This window comes from Pipistrellus kuhlii, unplaced genomic scaffold (genome assembly GCF_014108245.1).
Source record: "Pipistrellus kuhlii isolate mPipKuh1 unplaced genomic scaffold, mPipKuh1.p scaffold_m20_p_3, whole genome shotgun sequence".
NCBI classification, from domain to species: Eukaryota; Metazoa; Chordata; class Mammalia; order Chiroptera; family Vespertilionidae; genus Pipistrellus; species Pipistrellus kuhlii.
In genome coordinates this window covers 131780114-131798364 of record NW_023425529.1, presented here as the reverse complement: position 1 = coordinate 131798364, position 18251 = coordinate 131780114, and the positions used below count along the sequence as shown (strand labels likewise).

The 18251-nt window shown below is 38.7% G+C and overlaps 1 protein-coding gene and 1 long non-coding RNA gene across 12 annotated transcripts in view; one reads left to right on the top strand and one right to left on the bottom strand.

The window, feature by feature from the left end:
• KLF12 (Kruppel like factor 12) overlaps window positions 1-18251 on the top strand; it is a 408906-nt gene that overhangs the window by 120746 nt on the left and 269909 nt on the right. For 9 of the 11 annotated variants that reach the window (XM_045588701.1, XM_036455691.2, XM_045588699.1 and 6 more), the window contains one exon: window positions 18226-18251. This exon is cut by the window's right edge and continues 38 nt beyond it. Coding sequence is in view for 1 of the 11 variants with exons in the window: in XM_045588702.1 (XP_045444658.1) it covers window positions 13014-13112; window positions 18226-18251 (125 nt within the window). In the remaining 10 variants the exon portion in view is untranslated. Of the gene's footprint in view, window positions 1-12960; window positions 13113-18225 lie in introns of those variants that run through there. The other 2 variants (XM_045588700.1, XM_045588702.1) reach the window with 1 other exon arrangement.
• Window positions 6344-9340, bottom strand: LOC118728813. The gene is made up of 3 exons (XR_004991010.1): window positions 9329-9340; window positions 8972-8974; window positions 6344-6505 (listed from the first exon to the last, which is right to left on the bottom strand). It is a non-coding gene; the product is annotated as an uncharacterized LOC118728813 (long non-coding RNA).

Sequence of the window (18251 nt, the reverse complement as noted above, 5' to 3'; positions counted from 1 at the left end):
TGACAGGGCTCTTTTCAACCTCCTGGCTCCTGTTAGCATTTAGATTTGTAGCTCCCTAAGTTAATGGGTCCAGAGCTTCTCCACTAGTTTGCTGTGGGTTGCTAATAGCTCTGCTGAGATAGCACTGGTATCCTCAGACATTAGAGGATGATGTGGTTAAGGTTGGGAAGCACTGAGTTAGCCTTTTGATAATGATGTGCATAGCCTGACATATGGAGAACTGACAACTCCTAAAGGCTTTCTTCAGACTTAGAAGAATTAAATCCAAGTGCCCATTAACCAGGAACATCCTCTCTCTGAGGTGAAAGGTTTTAATTTGTCAGCAGACCAATGTCTCTTGAGCATAGCCTGCTTATGTGCCTGATGGGGTATATCCCAGACTGGCAGCATTCTTGTTTATAAAGTACCAACTGGTACCAAGCAGGAAGGGGATATTTGGTAAAGATCACATAATTGAAAATAATGTCTTTTCAAGTAAATCCATTAAAAAATGGGAGTTAATGGACGATATAACACGTGATTATTTTTTAGGTACTAATGCTTATTATAAAAGACTAGAGGCTCTGTGCATGAAATTCATACACGGGGTTGGGTGGGGGGTGTCCCTCAGCCCAGCCTGCACCCTCTCCAATCTGGGACCCATCTAGGGATGTCAGACTGCCCATTTAGGCCCAATTCAACTGGAATCAGGCCTAAACAGGCAGTCGGACATCCCTCTCACAATCCAGGACTGCTGGCTCCCAACTGCTCGTCTGCCTGCCTTTCTAATTGCCCTTATCTGCTTCTGCCTGCCAGTCTGATCACCCCCTAACCACTCCCATGCCAGCCTGATTGATATCTAATTGCTCCCTTGCCAGCCTATTTGCCCCCAACTTCCCTCCTCTGCTAGCCTGGCCACCCTAACTGCCCGCCCCTGTAGGGTTGATTGCCTCCATTTGCCCTCTCTTGCAGGCCTGGTCCCTCCCAACTGCCCTTCCTTGCAGACCTGGTGCCTCCCAATTGCCCTCTCCTGCTGACCATCTTGTGTCCACATGGGGGCAGGATCTTTAACCACATGGGAGCAGCCATCTTGTGTGGTGGAGTGATGGTCAATCTGCATATTACTCTTTTATTAGATAGGATAGAGGCCTGGTGCATGGGTCGGGCCAGCTGGTTTGCCCTGAAGGGTGTCCCGGATCAGGGTGGGGGTTCCCTTGGGGTGTGAGGTGGCATGGGCAAGGAGCCTGTGGTGGTTTGCAGGCCACCCATGCTCCTGGCGACCCAAGCAGAGGCCCTGGTATCTGGGGTTTATTTATCTTCTACAATTGAAATTTTGTATCCTTGAATGGAGGCCTAGGCAGGCCAGGGTGTGTAGAAAGCTTGGCTTCCATTGTTGGAGAAACCCAAGCCTCTGAACTGCTCTCTGTGGCTGCAGTCATCTTGGTTGGGATTTATTTTCATACTCATTCTGATTGGCTGGTGGGCATGACTGGTGGGTGTGGCCTGAACAGAGTGAAGGCTAATTTGCATATTACTCTATTATTAGGTAGGATTTGAAAATTCCTTTGATGTACAGTGAATTCTTTCACTGCTTTTATATAGTATGAAAATTATAAACTCTGTTAATCAAATATATTTATTCAGAAGAATGCCTGAGCAGAAACACAATGTGTAACAATAAGACACAGGATAGATGAAAATGCTATTGTCAGTAGTTTTGAGATTTAAAAATTTAGGAGGGAAAAAAAAAAAAAAAGAAAATTTAGGAAGCCTGTTGACCTGAGTTTCAAAATAGTGTCATAACATAATATACTGGCCATGTTTAGTTTAATGATGTTTATATTGTCTAATGCAATTCCCATCAGCAATGGAGTGGATATGTGATGTAGAATAGACTACATTTTATGTTATCCATTTAAATACAGCTGTGCTTCAAGACATAACAGTGAATGTTAAGTTACATTTTGGTCCTCTGGGAACCTTTAAGATTTAATAGGTTATGAGGATTATGGAAAGCCCTTGACACTTGAGTGCAGGCATGTCTGTGCATGAATGACTGTGCTTTCGGAAGGTACACACAATACTTTTGTGATCACTTCGCAGAGTTTTCAAAGAACTAAAAGATTGATAATCTAGGGAGATAAAAATCAGGTACCTGCAAGCCTCAAGTACATTCTGTATAATTATAGCTCCAAGGAGCTAAAGAGTGTGCTCGATTAACAGTGCATGTTGTGACGCATTTACATCCGGATACAATAAATGCTAGATTAAACAAGAAAACATATCTTCAGGGAGTTTAGTGGACAAAGTAGACATGTCATTACGCTCTATATAAAGTGCAATTAGAGGCCAGGAAAATTCCCAGTGTGCTGTACAAGGCTTTGAAATGTGGGACCTTGACCTACTGTTCAGTTGAAATATAATGCAAGCAGCTTAAGTAACTTTAGAGGTCCCAAAGTGATTAAATCATGTATTATTTAACCCAGTGTACACAAAATATTATTTATTTAACATGTAATCGATATAAAATGATAAGTGAATTTTTTTATTGGTAAAAGGTCTTCACAATCTGGTGTGTATTTCACACTTGCAGGACAACTTAATTTGGACAGGCCACATTTTGCATGCTCAGTGGACACCTGGTGGAGAAGCTACTAGTGGTTCTTGGGCTTTAGTCTCCTTAGTACTGAGAGCAGAGATTTTATGCTGTTCCAATGCATATGTCCATGGTAATTTTTTTTTTTTAGTGTGCTGAAATCTCTGTTTTCTGAAACCTGGAGTCCTCCTTTATTTTTAACTCTGCTAGGCATTCAGTCGGGAAGAGGAGGAAGCGGGGAGGGTAAGAAGCACTTGTTGACTCAGTGAATGGATGATTAAACTTCATAGTAAAAGAAGTCAAAGTGTGGACTCCCTAATAATTATTAAGGGAATAAGACTGATGATATTAAAGGGGCAATAAAAGAGAGATTGTAGAAGTTTTTTAAAATCAAAATCTGACTTATTCTGGAATAGATGTGATATTAAGTAATTAAACATTTAAAAATAGAGCCAAATAATCTCCATAAACAGGAATTCCAGGATTTTCAGAATGATTTTTTGATTGTTATTAATCCTCACTCCAGGATATTTTCCCCAATGATTTTCAGAGAGAGTGGGAGGGAGGAAGAGAGACAGAGCGAGAGAAACAATGAAATGAGATAGAGACATTGATTGGTTGCCTCCCACATGAATCCAAAGCAGAGCCAGGAGTCCAGCCTGCAACCAAGGTACATGCCCTGGACTGGATTTGAACCCAGGAGCCTTTAGTCCATAGGCTGATGCTCTATCCACAAAGCAATACTGGCTAGGGCTCAGAATGATCGTTACTTCTGCAGATTTTAGTTTATTTGGTTCATATAACTATGAAAAAGTATAAACCCATCTTCTGTTACACTTCTTTCTCTGTAAAAGGAGAGTATGACAAGGAAATATGTTTTCTGGAAATCTGTTTGCCTTTAGTAACTATTTCTCTTTTCTTAAAGAGAAATCATAATAATAAAGAGCTAATATGCTAATGGCCAGGATACTATAATGCATAATGACCAATCTCAAAGTTGCTCCAGAGATTGGGTGAAGCTGGGAGGCATCCGGAAAAGAAGTTAGGACCAGCCCAAGACAATTCCAGGGACTGAGGGTGGGGCTTGAAGCAGCCAGAGAAGGACAGAGGGGTCAGGGGCTGGGCCAGGCACCCTTGAGTTCTGCCTGGAGAGGTCTAAATGTCAAGGCAGGGCAGCAGGTAGGTGGGCAGGGCCATGCAATTGTGCATACTGGGCTCCTAATATTTAATAATTTAGGATACCCAGAGAGGTTCATGAGTATCCGAAATTATTTTTGTTTGTTTGTTTCTGATCTTTGGGCTCCAGCAAATTCTGTGGCCTGTTAGTATTGCTTAGTAGTTCTGTGTGTTAAAACCAGAATGGTAGTTATCAATAAGAACAGTAATAATTTAATAACTACTATTTTTATTGTCACCTGCAAATTGTGTTTCTTGATTCTCCAGACATGACAAACATTCTTAAAGATAGGCATAATTTTAGCCTTTTTTGCAGATGTTGGAAAACTAAATTTTAGAGACATTATGACTAGATCATGGCCATATAACTTGCAAAGAGAAAAGCTGAGATTGGAATTCGGGTCTGTAGAATGCTAAATCTCATTTAGCTTCTGGAGCTGAATAATGTAATTTAAGGAGGTACAGCTGACTCTGATGAACTCTACAGTTAATGTTCATGGCATTACAAAAGCGGAGGCAGGGTTACTTTCAAGTAACTTCAGCAGCTCTGGGACTTGTGGGGGTATGTGGAAATCTTCTTCTATCTCTGAGAAAACCTGCATCAAAAACAAAATTATTGGGAAACAAGAACTCCTGCACTTTGTTGAATTTAGACCCCTTCAGTCCACAGAACCTCTGTGCGAAATGCGCCCACTCGGTAGCTCTAGCAAGACACAGACTGTCACTGGCTTCTGGTCAGAATTGAGAACGAGAACACTGGTCTCTTCAGTGGCTGTTAGGACACACAGAGTGACTGCTACCGTGACGACCTGTGCCCTTTAGTGCTTGGTGGCACTTCTGAAACATGGCCACATCTGTAACTGTGGAAATTAGTTCTGGCATGGCTCTGCCATTCAGCTCCCAGCTCAGAAGCTTCCAGTGAGAGGCCCTATGTCATGAAGAAAAAGGTATATAGACTTTGGGATCAGAGTGTGTGTAAATCCTGGCTGCAGTTCAACAGCCATCAAACTATTTCTTTACTTGTAAAGTGGAGGTTATTATCTCCTCTCCACATTGAGGATTACCTAAGATAATGTGTGTGAAGTGCCTGCCACCCTGCTTGGCACACGCCTGATTTATGGATTGTATTTTTACTGCTGAGATACCATTATAAAAAATATACTCCTCTAAATTACACAAGACACAGTGGCAGATACAGTTCTAAGCATTCCAAGGGACTGTGGTAAAGCTGTTGGGAAAGGAATTATTTACAGTCACAGATAAACTCTGTTAGGATGCAGTGCTTTATGGAACTGTGCTCAGAAGAGAAACCCTCCCTGTTCACCTTCAGAATTCCCCAAGGCTATCTCGCTCAGCTACTGGTGTGTCCACAGACTCAGCTTTGGAAATAGTGGAAATATTTCACCCCAGAGTCCCCTTTCTATCTCCTAAAGGTTTTTCTTCAGGGTGTGTGTGTGTGTGTGTCTCGTGCTAAGTTACAATTGAGATATCAGTTATCCATTGTATTCTTACCCAAAGCAGGTTAGGAGCTACTAGGAATGAGAAGTTCGGCTAGATTGCCTGAGCTCACTAATTAAGAATTGGAACTCATGCCGGCGCCGGTTTGGTCAGTGGATAGAGTGTCAGCTTGCGGACTGAAAGGTCCTGGGTTCGATTCTGGTCAAGGGCATGTACCTTGGTTGTAGGCACATCCCCAGTAGGGGGTGTGCAAGAGGCAGCTGATCGATGAATCTCTCTCATCAATGTTTCTAACTATCTCTCTCTTCCTCTCTGAAAAATCAATAAAATATATTTAAAAAAAAAAGAATTAGAACTCAAACTCTGATAACCTATATTAATTCATCCTAGTTCATAGCAAACACCTTGTAGAGCTATGCGCTTTTTACAAAATGTAGGATTTGCTGGGACCGGTTTGGCTTAGTGGATAGAGCATTGGCCTGCGGACTGAAAGGTCCCGGGTTCGATTCCGGTCAAAGGCATGTACCTTGGTTGTGGGCACATCCCCAGTGGGGGGTGTGCAAGAGGCAGCTGGTCCATGTTTCTCTCTCATCGACGTTTCTAACTCTCTGTCCCTCTCAATTCCTCTCTGTGTAAAATCAATAAAAGTATATTTAAAAAAAAAATAAAAAAAAATGTAGGATTTGTAGGATCCACAACTTTGTAAATGGAAGGAGTTTGAAGATCTTTCAACCCCATAATTGTATGGGTGTAGAAGCTGAGGCCCAGACAGGTTTGTGCATTTCCCAGTGGCCATACAGTAGTTAATGACAGCATTGCAGTAAAGGATGGATGGCTATATTTCTTTCTCCATCTAATGGGACACGAACCTTGCCAAGCAAAGAGTGTTTAGTGGCCAGCTACAAGAATTCAGTATTGCTAAGGACAATAAAAAACTCCAAACAAAATGCATAAGATAATTTGTTTCAAAAGTGCTGCAAGGTCTAAAGTGAGCATGTCAAAACTCCTGGCCTGTGAGTTTATTAGGTATGCGGTTCCCTGGCTGCACACAAGTTTGACATGCTTGGTCTTAAGTAGTGGTTCTCAATCTTCCTAATGTCGTGACCCTTTAATACAGTTCCTCATGTTGTGGTCACCCCCAACCATAAAATTATTTTTGTTGCTACTTCATAAGTGTAATTTTGCTACTGTTATGAATCGTAATGTAAATATCTGTTTTCCGATGGTCTTGGGCGAACCCTGAGAAAGGGTCGTTCGACCCCAAAGGAGTCGCGACCCACAGGTAGAGAACCACTGCTCTAACAGATTATTTAAGAGACTTGGAGTAGTAGATATGTTTTAAGTTGCTTATCTTCCTATAGCCCATCTTGATAACGGATTGTTCCATGGGTGATAACTAACTTTAAAGTGACTCATGCATGTACTGGACACCACCCTATAATTTGAATAACCTATGCATCCACATCTGTAAAATGAGATTAATACTATGTACCTCACAGGTTTTGAGGAATATACAAAGTAGGATAGTTAGCAGTGAGAACTAGGAACTGTAAGTTTGTGTGTGCTGGTGCTATAATCACATTACTCCTTCTCCTCTTCTTATGCTACTACTGAGAATTGACACTATTTACTCTACTCAGAGAACAATTTGAATTCTGTTCTTTGGCCAGCAGCTTTTACTTGCTGTACCTCTCAAGATGTATTTAGTCATCTTGGAGAATATATTTAGAGAATTTAAAGGACTGTCCTTTTAAAATCTGGTGTTTTTTGATCAATACTGTATTTAAATTAAAATATAAAAATACATTACTCAGCTTACTCCTGAGTTATTTGATAGTTATTCTACTTGTTAACTTTTCTTAAACATTAGAATAGAGATTAATGAATATACTATTTATCTTTAGGACTAATCCAGATTTTAGTATTTTAGTTTTATGTATGTCTCCAAGTAGGTATCTAAGCCTGTAGTTGACTAATTTTTATTTTGAAGTTATTTTTTAAAATGCTTTTGATACTCATGGGCTGTTACACTATTATTTTTCAAAGTCATTTGCATTTTCTGGAGTATTTTAAAACAGATAAATTTACTCATGTTAATTTAGTTACATACACTCAGGAATTTCTTACAGGTAAGTTTTTCCACCAATGCTTGACTGTGTGTGTGTATGACTGTGAATGCATGTAGGTGTGTATGTGTGTGCGCATGTGTGTGTGGCATGTACATGCTCTCTGGGGGAGTATTTTCAGTGATTCATGCTTGAATAATTATTTTAAATTATTTAATCTATGAGCATTAGAGATGTTAGAAATAATCTTAAATTATGGAGCATAGTGCAGTTCATGAGAAAGGTCTTTTAAAGTCATATTTTCATAGAATTAGCTTTTTGAATTCATATTTTAACATTCTTGATTTAACTTATATACTAATATAAATTCATTTACATTGCAAGACAAATGTACACACTTGTTTTAATAAATTATTCATATTTGTGCTGTATGCACATCTATATATTGGTATGACTGTACATATACGTATGAATGTTCTCAGATCAGATTTTAATGTACTAATTCCTAATGTATCCCATTCCCTGAAATGTTTTATCTTCCTTGCTTTTCAAGACTGAGCTTTGTGTCACCTCCTCTGTGAAGTCTCTGTGGGTTTCCTCAACTCTCCACTATATTTTGTTCTTTTACCAGAGCTCCTATGACTTATTAGGAATGTCAGCTTAATATGGGTTGGAGAATGTGGATTTTGATCACAGTTATTTTTATTGTTAAATGTGGCTATTAATACTAGGTCATTGGAATAACTATGCTTTTACCTGAATTTATTAAATAACATACGTAAAAGCCCTAGTCAGTGGTACATGTGGTAAACATTCAATGAATGCTATTATTGTTGTAGTTATTCTATAGAATGAAAGGCTAACATGAAAATTGATCATATGGTGGAATGACCAGTCGTTATGACATGCACTGACATCCAGGGGGCGGATGCTCAATGCAGGAGCTGTCTCCAGGTGGTCAGTGCACTCCTATAGGGGGAGCACCACTTAGCCAGAAGCCAGACATATGGCTGGGGAGTGCAGCTGTGGTGACAGGAGTCTCTCCTGCCTCTGTGGCAGCATGGCGGCATGGGGAGTGGGCCTAAGCCATCAGTCGGACATCTCCCAAGGGCTCCTGGACTGCAAGAGGGTACAGACCAGGCTGAGGGTCTCCCCGCCCCACCCCTTCCCAGTGCACAAATTTTGTGCACCAGACCTCTAGTTTATTTATACTTGTCTCACCTTTGTTGTCTCTCAGCTCCTTGAAACCAGGTACTGTGGCATATGTGATTTAATATCCTCAGTTCTTGGCAAATTGGCAATTCATGGATGAATTAATAGTGGACTATGTACCATATAATAAATACCACTATTGTAAATCAGTGGACCTTCATCACCTGATAGCAATTGCAAGGATTCTTTTTGAGTTGACCTCCAATTTTGGTTTTTGATATTTTTCAGTTTTTAAATGTTTCCCCCCCTTATAAACAATAACCAATTTAATATAATATTTGTTATTCTAAACAAATAGTATTTAATTTTCTGGTATTATTTAGTTATGAGAGGTGCATATGGTCATACAGTCCATTTGGCAGTCTACTAATTTGCTCGTTATTGAGAAATACTAATTGGTTATGTATTTATTATGGAAGCCAGCTATCTCTTGTGTACCAGATTATGAGCTATGTAAGACAATGATTGTGATGTCTGAAAGCACAAACTAGATTGATGAGTTCAACTGGTCAAAACTATTATTCAGTAAGGCACTCAGTAACCCATAAGATATTAATTTAAAATACAAAGTAAACTTTTGTTTAGGTATCACTATGTTAAATTGTCAGTAAAACAAATTTTCTCAGTTCTTTGATCTGTCTTTCAAATTATATTTTAAAATCTGCTTGTGCTAAAACTTCTTTTGGTTCAGATGTATAAAGAAATTGAATAAAAAATTATCCTAAAAATACATCGAGTCTGATATTTTCTAATTATTGTTAACTATTTTGAGAATGCAAATTTCATTTAAATGTCAACCATAATTAAGTGTTTGCCATTTGTTTTTCTACTCAGGTTTTACAGTTTGATGGAATGTTTCCCCACAATTTAATAAATATTTGTTTTATTTCACATGAATTAATTCAAAACTGGATAAGAGCAACATATTTTAATCAACTATTGTTATGATGGACTAGACATGAATTTATTTCTGAAGCAAACTGTTTATTATGCATTTGAATAGGATTTATCCAGCTTAGCTTTGGCAAGCTAAACATGGCAACAATTAATAGGCAAGCCAACTATGTATGCTGCATAATAAATAAGACAAATTATTTTTCTTGAATATGTCATAGATCTGTAGTGTGTAAAATTAGTAATTACCCCATAATATATACCTAGCTGTGTTCTGATAGCACCCATTGAAGTGAAGTAATAGAGAAATTCTACTGTGCAAAGTAGGCATTTTTAATTGGTGCCAAATATATGCTTATCATGATTTTATTTCCAGTTCTTCATTTGTCTGTGTATAAACCACACAACCATATTATACTTACACTAGAGGCCCAGTACATGAATTCGTGCATGGGTGGGGTCCTGCCATTCTGGCCCATTTGGGGCTAGATCTGGAATGGAATGGTTATGGGGAGGGGACATGGGAGGTTGGCTGGCTGGGCCCACCCTCAATACGGTAGGGGAGCCAATCAGGGGCAGGGCTGACCAGGACGAGGGGCTGCAGGCATTGGTGGGCTAGCCCTGCCTTCTGGCAAGCTTTGGTTGAAGGGACAATTTGCATATTAGGCTTTTATTATCATCCTATGTAATAAATAGGTAATATGCAAATTGCCCATCATACCCTCACACAAGATGGCCACCCCCATGTGGTCACAAGATGGCAGTTGGGGTTGACCAGGCCCGCAGGGGAGGGAAGTTAGGGGTGACCAGGCTGGCAGGGGAGGGCATTTGGGGGTGACTGGGCCAGCAAGGGGGGCAGTTTGGGGCAATTGGGCTGGCAGGGGAGCAGTTAGGTGTCAATCAGGCTGGCCCAGGAGTGATTAGGGGGTGATCAGGCTGGTAGGCAGAAGCAGTTAGGGCCAATTAGGAAGGCAGGCAGGTGAGCAGTTGGGAGCCAGCAGTCCCTGATTGTGAGAGGGATGTTTGACTGCCAGTTTAGGCCCAACCCCTATTTGGACATCCCCCGAGAGGTCCTAGATTGGGGAGGGTGCAGCGTTGGCTGAGGGAAACCCCTCCAGTACACAAATTTTATACACTGGGCCTTTAGTATAGGATAGCGTGCTAGGGAGTGGATTGGAGACCAGTACATAGCTAAGCACTCTATTAGTCCCTCTCTCCCACCAGACTAAAAAAAAACAAACTAAAGATCCCTAGCTGATTTGGCTCAGTGGATAGAACGACTGCCAGGGGACTAAAGAGTCCCAGGTTTGATTCCAACCAAGGGCACATGCAGACTTGATTGCCCCTCAGTAAGGAACATGCAGGGGGCAGCAGTCAGTGATTCTCTCTCATCATTGATATTTATATATTTATATCTCTCTTTCCCTTCCTCTCTGAAATCAATAAAAAAATATATTTTAAAAAATCCAAAGACTTTTAACATCTATAATAATAATAAAAGTGTAATATGCTAATTAGACTGGACAGCTGAATGACCTTCCAGATGAAGCTTGGGCTGCTAGGGCCAAGCACTTTGCATGAATTTTGTGCATCAGCCTCTAGTTTTATGATGATGGTTTAAAACATGTCCTGACAGAGGATTAAGAGAAGGATATCAATGTTCTTCTTATGGGAATGCAAACTTGCATGCGACCAAGATACTTTTGGCAGAATTTAGTTCTGTATGAAGTTTTATGTTGAAGTACAGATTGCACATGTTCATATGTATTTGTGTTGCAATTTATATCACATAAATTAGACATGTGAAGACAGAATATAATCATTTTGTTAGTCTTTTGCATCACAAATTAGGCTTTTTACTATGCAGTCCTGATAAAATGGCAATTATACTTGAATAAAAGCATAGCATAAATTACATTTCAAACCATAATATTGAGCACAGTATATGTAAAAGAAATGTTTAACTCATTTGCTATGGTTCCTTTCTTTTAAAGGTTCATTTATTCTCTGCATTGAATAACAGAGTGTAATGGGAACTGAAAACAGATTAAGAGTAATTTCCATGTCAGTATGTTTTTGCTTTAACTCCATCCTTTGAAAATGGGCTGTTTGGTCAATGAATTCTGTTCTTAAATGATTTCTCAAGCTTCTGGGCAAACCTTCCTCCAAATGGGACCTTAAAGTTTGCTCCTTATAAGTTATTGTCTGTTTTTTTGTTTGTTTGTTTGTTTGTTTTTCTTAATGAAGGATTTCTTGGGTTGAAGCATATTTTCAGGGAAACATAAAACTGGAAATGGGAAAAACAATTTAATAAATGGAGACTTTTCAATTGATTTTTATGATTCGAAGGAAATTTTTGAATTTGGGTTCTTAATGACCTCTGAATTCCCTTTCTCCTATTTCTATGAACTGTGAGGATCTTTTTGTGAGAAACATGCAATCATTGATAGAGCAGGAACTGAAGGAGTGTGCCTTGGGCAAGAGTAGGTCATTGCTTGTTCTAAGTTCTCAGTGAAGTTTAAGTGGAAAAGAGTTTGGACATTTGATATAAATCAGTGTGTGTGTGTGTGTGTGTGTGTGTGTGTGTGTAGTTTTATAAATGATATAAATGTAGGGAGTGGGAATAGGACATTTGTTGAAAACCTAATACGTGCCAGGTAATCTGGTATGTACCTCGTATACATTCTGCTTTTCAGTATTCCTAGGCCCTGCCCTCCAGTTTTTTATTATATCATTTTAAGGAAGAGAAAGAGGGGCATACAAAAATTAAACAATTTTACCCATAAACTGTTAAAGCTAATGTTCACTATGCCTGGTGTTCATGTTGGATTTCTGTTATTTTTTATTAACCCTTACCACTGGATTATATTTTTTTGTTTTATTTTATTTATTTATTTATTTATTTATTTATTTATTTATTTATTTATTATAAAGAGTAGAAGGGAGGGGAGAGAAAGAAAGAAAGAAAGATGTGAGAGTGACATCGATTGATTGCCTCCCTTACATGCCCCGACGAGGGCCAGGAATCAAACTTGCAACTCAGATATGTGTCCTTACTGGAAATCAAACCATAATTAAAGTGATGTCTATTAAAAGTTTGAACATTCTTAAGAATTATCATTCTTTAATCTGTAACTGTGAATCATGAGATTATATGTATTTTATTTTATTTTAAATATATTTTATTGATTTTTCACAGAGAAGAAGGGAGAAGGATAGAGAGTTAGAAACATCAATGAGAGAGAAGCATTGATCAGATGTCTCCTGCACACCGCCTACTGGGGATGTGCCTGCAACTAAGGTACATGCCCTTGACCTGAATTGAACCTGGGACCCTTCAGTCCACAGGCTGACATTCTATCCACTGAACCAAATCAGTTTCGGCTATATGTATTTTATACTAATACATAAATGTTACTTAAAATATTATTTTCTGTATTACAAAACAGAAAATAAGGAAGTATTTTTTTCTGTTTATTGTGAGAGGCATATCTAAAATCAGATATTCCTATCAACATGATTTGCTGTCTACTATGGCCTATACTAAAAAATATTTGAACACTATTTTGCTTTTCTATAGAAGATGATTTGTGTGCCATGGAAATCTGTGTGACTCCTCAGCAGTTAGATAGATGTCTCATGCTGTACAAGTTCAGAAGTGGTACAGTAGTGTCACCTGTCACCTAGCAACAAGCTTAGTGCTTTGTGCCGTTTCATTTAAGTCAAAACAGGTATAAAAACATGGTACTTAGATTTACATTTATCTCCAGAAATATTTAGATTAACCTTTAACTACCTTTAGTTCCCAAGATAACTCACCATGAAAGATAAACAGAAATAACTTTGCATAAAAAAAGGCAACTTATATATCAGAGACCTTGATACAGAGTAAGATCAACATGGATCTGTTATATAATATCTCAGACTTAAGTGCCTGTTGAGTTCCCTAATCACCTTTAAAAATTGTGGTAACTGAAATGGATGTGTATGTACAACTTTATTATTTGACTTTTTAAAAATCAGTGTTTGAAAATACAAGATCACAGCTAATAAAGCAGTGGTTTGTAAAGCAGACTCTAGAAGACAGCATTCCGAAAGGAGTTGCTGCATCAGCACCAGAATTCAATTTACTCGAAACAGAGCAACTAAATTACCTTTGTGCAGAGCGTGGAATACCCTGACTAGTCAGGTGTCTATAAGCCCCTTTACAATGTGCTTCTCCTTCTCTCTTTGAAGATCCATAAAGGGATTCTCAGGGGAACTAGCAACTAGTGAACTTATGGGTCCTCAAGTTTTAGAATGTATTACACACTAACCTTTAAAGATTGAGGATCGATCATTTAGGATGTAATGAAGAGCCAGTGCCCTGTTACTACTGGGGTGCTTGTACTCTGAGGTAATTATTCCAGAGTAACTCCTTATTCATTAAAGTGGGAGCATCCACTTTCATCCTGGCCAAGGTCATATCTGTTGTTCGGGGAACTCTTTAAATTCTAAAGGAAGCCTGGCTGACCACGGGTGGCAATTTTAAAGAAAAAACACACACAAAAACCACAAAAGTTAGTGAGTGAAGAATTTAGAAAATCATTCTCTATTGCTTGTAGCTATTAAAGAGAAACAGGTGTAATTAGAATTTCTCCAAACTTCCCACTAAAACATGAATATCTATCAGTTCTAGGCAGTAATAATTTTGCTTAAAAGTACATCTGAAATTCTTTTCAACATGTAATAATTTATTTTTTTCTTATTTGTCATGTTTTTCATATAGAAATAAGTGACCAAACCTTTGCTGTTCTTCAATTATTTTTGAAGCCAGGAAAAGGGAGGACCCAAAACCATTTGCGATGAGTTTTTGATGAGGACAGTGACCTTTAAAACTTCTGTGCTTTCGGAAGATTTACTGGATAATTTCACAAGCCTATTTGGCAGAGCTAAGGAATCTTTTAATTAGGAAATTGATGATGAGATATTAACTGATAGTGGAAATGTGCCATTTTCCTATTATATATCATGGCCTGCTTTTGATGTGCATTCGAGGAACAACACAAAGGCCCCTTACTTAGCATGAATAAGATTAGAGATTCATCTGTCTGTCTTGTGGTATTAATTTAGGGAATTCCTTTTTCCTGTTTAAACCCTGGGCTATGGATTGAAGAGTGATTATTCTCAAGTATGGCAGCATAGACTGTTGTATAGAATTACTTCAGTGAGGGTAAGTGGGATAGATAAAACAGGTATTGTTAATCCTCACTCCAGGATATTTTCCCCATTGATTTTTAGAAAGAGTGAGGAGGGGAGAGAGAGAGAGAGAGATCAATGTAAGAGAGACATCAATTGGTTACTGCCTGCACCCACCCTGACCTGGGTCAAAGATAGAAACTGCAACCCAGGTACATGCCCTTGATCTGGAATCGAATCTGTGGCCCTTTGGTGTGTGGGCAGAAACTCTATATTCTGAGCTGCATTTGCCAGGGCTGCTGCTGTGGGGAAGGAAAATGGGCCTCAGAGAGGGTGAGTGAGTTGCTAAAGATTACACAGCCAGTGGATGACGGAAGTGAGGCTGGGGCAGATCTTTTCAACTCTGAACTGTGTCTTCATTTATTGTCATTGGAGCTACTTAAAGTAGGTGTGCAGGATGAGAGCAGAGTCAGAAATGAACTTGAGTGCCCCCAGAGATGCTGGAAATAAATGGAAAACAATAGTTTGCATTGTATCAGCCTTTCGGCAGGTATAAAACACACAGAGATGTGCATTTACCTTAACCCACAAAGACCTGTGCTTTAAGATTTGGGACTAAGGGGATTTATATGGACCCTGGCTTCATGTAACTTATTACCTTGAATACAAAATTCACCTCTGATCATCTCTGTCAAATGGATCTTAAAATAGTTCATGGGTTCAATTCAGAGAACTGCTTTTCAAAACAAATGCTATCATTAGGTTACTTTGTAAATCCCCAAATGCTGTGAAGTGTGGCAGGGGTCCTCAAACTTTTTAAAGTGAGGGCCAGATCACGGTCCCTCAGAGAGCTGGAGGGCCAGACTATATGAACTACTAATTCCTACTGTAACACCTCGGCTGCGCTCACTGCCCAAAAAACCTGGCGGGCCGGATCAGACTCCTCTGCGGGCTGCATGTGGCCTGCGGGCCGTAGTTTGAAGACGCCTGGTTATGTATAATCCAAATAATACCATGTTTATTTTAGTCTGCAGATTTGTTGTAAAAAAACAAAGACAGATTATATAATTAAGGCTATAGTTACTTGGGTGTAAGAAATAACCACAATTGATATAAAAGGGAGTTTTCTTTATTTTATTTTTCTTTCACTTTTCATTATTAGCTTCACTCTTTTGACAAATACTTATCGATCCCTGAATTTTGTTAGGCCCTGAATTGGTAAATAAACATGAGAACCGCACTGTGTTAATAACAGTGTTTCTTTTCCTGGTAGGAATATAAATTGGTATAATCTGTTTAAAAAGCCTGAAAAAAATCATCTTATTTTGATCCAGTAATAATGTAATTATGTTCTGAGGAAATAATGGTGCAGGCTAGAGCCCCTAAGTATAGGCTGACTGGGTGGGGATGAGGGATAATGGGAATTCACTCTGGGCTCCAATCCCTAGTCCCTGCTTTCTGATGAGGGTCATTCTAGAGAGGGCATCCTTTCTAGTTGCACGAAGGGGTCATCCAGGCTAACAGAGGCTCTGGTGTACACAAGATTTACATAGAAGGGTGTTTAGTTGTTGTCAGTAATAGCAACAGATCATAACCTATTAGACAATGGAGTATTATGTATCCCTACAATGGGGTATTCTAAATTTTGGATTAAGCATTAATAAATTGGCTCATGTGAAAACACTCATGGTGTTTTAAAATGTGGAAAAAAATTACACAACCACATTTTGAGATATAAGGAGCCAGAATGTAAGATTGAAGCCAGTTTTGAAGTACTGGTACATTCTGTTAAGAAGCTGGAAGTGATTCATTTAGATATATTTTGAAGACTAGGAAGGACAACATGTGTTTGATAAGAACCTGGTGGTTTAAATGACTTTTAAATTCTTTCATTGGATTCCATATTATGGCTTTATAATGTAAAATAGAAGATTTAGACTCTAAATTTTAAGAGAATATTTTTAGTCTGCCTCTTAGTATTAAAATATTACATTTATATTATACTAGAGGCCCAGTGCACAAATTCTTGCAGAGATGGGGTCTGACCAGCCCACCCCAATTGGGGTCAATTGGGCCTGGCTGGCCTAGAGGAGGGGACGAGGGAGGTTGGCAGGCCAGCCTTGCCCCTGGTTGGGGAGGGGGGAGCGATTAGGGGAGGGACTGTGGCTGTTTGGCTGGCTGGCCCCGCCCCCTGGTTGAACTCCTGGTCAAATTCCTGGTCTAACTCCTGGTTGAGGGGACAATTTGCATATTAGCCTTTTATTATATAGGGTTGATTTTTTAGTAACATTTCTAATAGTAGTAAATGTTATAGTATGCATTGGGATGTATGTTTTTGAGACATAAAAGACATATATGAGAGAGAGACAGAAGCAGACAGAGACAGGCATATAAATGTGTGTGTGTGTGTGTGTGTGTGTATATATATATATATATATATATATATATATATATGCATATATTATGTGTGTATATATATGTGTGTGTGTATGTCTGTGTGTGTTTGTGTTTATTTATTTATTTGCTTAAAACTGGGATAATATTAAAGTCCAGTTCCCCTTACTGGCTACACCCATAGAACTTGTGAATTATAATATATTTCCTTTAGGGTATGGCTTTATGAGTGAGTGAACTCTTTCTTTTTGTTCAAATGTATGGAAACACATGCAAAGGAAACCTGGCCCAGTCTTGCAGTGCAGACATTGGCACAGAATGTCTAAGGACTCTAGGCGTGTCCCTTCTTGAATGTAGTTTAAAAAAAAAAAAAAGAAAAAGCCAATTGCTTCTAGTCTAATAAGCTGGCTTAAGTGAATGCCAAAGAAAATTCGCCTCATGAAATGGAAATTCTGAAGCAAATTACATAATGTTGAGGGGAAAAACAACACAAAATAGGAGGACTTTCAAGATATATCCAAATGGGGCAAATGGTCCATTTTAATTAGAACTCTCCAATCCAGCAATATTTAATTATATTTGGGAAGTTCCAAATGGTCCCTGGGATTTGGAAATTTTTGACCATATAAATATTTACTTTATATTTTTTTTGAATTTGTAAGAGGTGACATTTATTAACTTAGATCAGTTTTTTAAAGTTGTTTGGGTATTGATCAACATGGAGCCATAAAAATGTATCATATTAATTATTCTGCACATTTGTATCATCTGTAAAGAGGAAAAAGCAAACACATTTCCCCTGAAAACCAGCATGATTGAAAAATCTCTTAGTTGCTAAGACTAATGGAGCCAAGTGCCCCAGTTGGAGTATTTGTGAATTCTCTTTCATGTATTAGATTTACCTTTAAACCGCTTTTTACCAGTTGCTTCTCAAGCTTCTCTCTCTGTTGCATACCTTTCTTTTTCATTCTTCCCTCCCTGATCTTTCTCTAGATTTTCATTACCTTGTGTCCAGGATCTTTCTCAGTGTCATTGCTGGTGTTTGTGCTTTTCTTCCCTAATTTCTCCATTTTGCCTTTTACGTGGCTGCTAAAGAGCAAGCAAAAAACAAGCAATAGAAGAAAACATATTTCTCAGCTATTATGTTTATGTCATTCCACTAATAAAGAACTTAAAGAATTGCAGAATTATATTTTGTTTTCCTCCAATGCAAGTGTGTTATCAACATGTGGAACTTTTCCTCATTGTTTTATTTGTGTGCTTTTCTTGCAGGATCAATGTGACTCTAGAAACAAATG